At 62.2% G+C, this 1,402-nt stretch overlaps 1 protein-coding gene across 1 annotated transcript in view; it reads left to right on the top strand.

Moving 5' to 3' along the window:
- Positions 1–1,402, top strand: part of RGS12 (regulator of G protein signaling 12) — a 122,188-nt gene that overhangs the window by 103,948 nt on the left and 16,838 nt on the right. The window contains exon 9 of the mRNA XM_023738004.1: positions 1,135–1,211. Within this exon, the coding sequence (XP_023593772.1) occupies positions 1,135–1,211 (77 nt within the window). The remainder of the gene's footprint in view (positions 1–1,134; positions 1,212–1,402) is intronic.

Below are 1,402 nucleotides of genomic sequence, written 5' to 3'. Positions count from 1 at the left end.
TGCTGTGGTGAGCAGGGCAGCCTGGGCTGGGGGCCCCCACGCTCACGGCCCGTGCTGTGGTGAGCAGGGCAGCCTGGGCTGGGGGGCCCCCACGCTCACGGCCCATGCTGTGGTGAGCAGGGCATGTGAGCTTCCAGAAAGGAGAGGCAGCAGGAGGGGTGGAGCTTGGAGCTCCTAAGTACCTGGGAGACGGGGGTGCCAATCACCCACAGTCCATACACTCAAGCAGGACCCCAAGGCCAGGGTCCCGAGACCTGGGAGACGGGACTGCCAATTGCCCACAGTCTGTCTGCTCAAGCAGGACCCCAAGGCCAGGGTCCCCAGACCTGGGATATGGGGGTGCCAATCACCCAGAGTCTGTCTGCTCGAGCAGGACCCCAAGGCCAGGGTCCCAGACCTGGGAGGTGTTTAAGGAGCCTTCTGGAAAGGTTGATTGCCTCATTCCCCTTGGAAACTCTGCCTCAGTTGGCCTGGGTGGGGCCTGGGGATCTGTTGCTGTTGGAAAGTGGGCCAGTGATTCTGAAGGTCTGGGGGACTTCGGAGCCACTGTCCTGGTGCCCCCTGGCACTCCCCAGGCCCTGGGTGCGGCACGACTTGGAAGTGGACGCTGTGTTGTTAAAAGTCGTTTCTCTCTCAGCGTTTTCACGGTTATCCATGGCGACTGGCGGTCCAATCGCCACCCCCTCCAGGACTTCACAGGAAGAATGTGTCAAAAGTCATCTGTAAAGACTTTGATCCCATGCCCTTCCCTGGCGGGGGGTGTTTGCTGCTGGCCACGGGGCAGCTTTCACTGGGCCCAGACGCCACATGTGGAGATAAACATGCGAGATTAGGCGAGCGGTGGTCCAAGGTCCTGTGCAGGGCAAGGCCACCGCTTCCACAGGCTCTCAGCCAGGGACGGGCGTGCACGGGGCAGGGGGCAGCTGTGTCAGTGGGACCGGGATGCCGGTGACTGTCAGTGAGGAGGTGCTGTGGGCGGGGCTTCCAGGTTGGTCTCTGTCCTTTATATGCACCTGTTCAACGTCCAGAGGGGGCCTGGGGGCAAGGACCAAATAACCGGGCTTTCTGTGTGAAGTGAAAACAATGGAAGCTGTCACTTCCTGACCCGCCTGCATCCCCTGTTTCCCTGAGCAGACCCTCTTCATGCCAACGGAGGCCTGTACCGCAGGGAGTCCCAGGGCTCCGCGTCCTCTGCAGGGAGCCTGGACCTGGTAAGTCTCTGCCCCACCCTGCGCGGGGCCATGGGGGCGCACAGGTGACTGACGGGCCAGTGTCACCACCTGCCCAGGTGCTAAACCTGCCGTGTCCACCTCGTAAGGGTATAGCCTCACGCTAACCACGGCAGACATGCGTGCTCATCCGTGTGCGGACGTGCGTGCTCATCCGTGCGTGCTCATCCGTG

Source organism: Trichechus manatus, unplaced genomic scaffold, assembly GCF_000243295.1.
Source record: "Trichechus manatus latirostris isolate Lorelei unplaced genomic scaffold, TriManLat1.0 scaffold00111, whole genome shotgun sequence".
Taxonomy (NCBI): Eukaryota; Metazoa; Chordata; class Mammalia; order Sirenia; family Trichechidae; genus Trichechus; species Trichechus manatus.
Note: the sequence above shows the minus strand (reverse complement) of the source record. Positions and strands in the feature narration are given on the sequence as shown.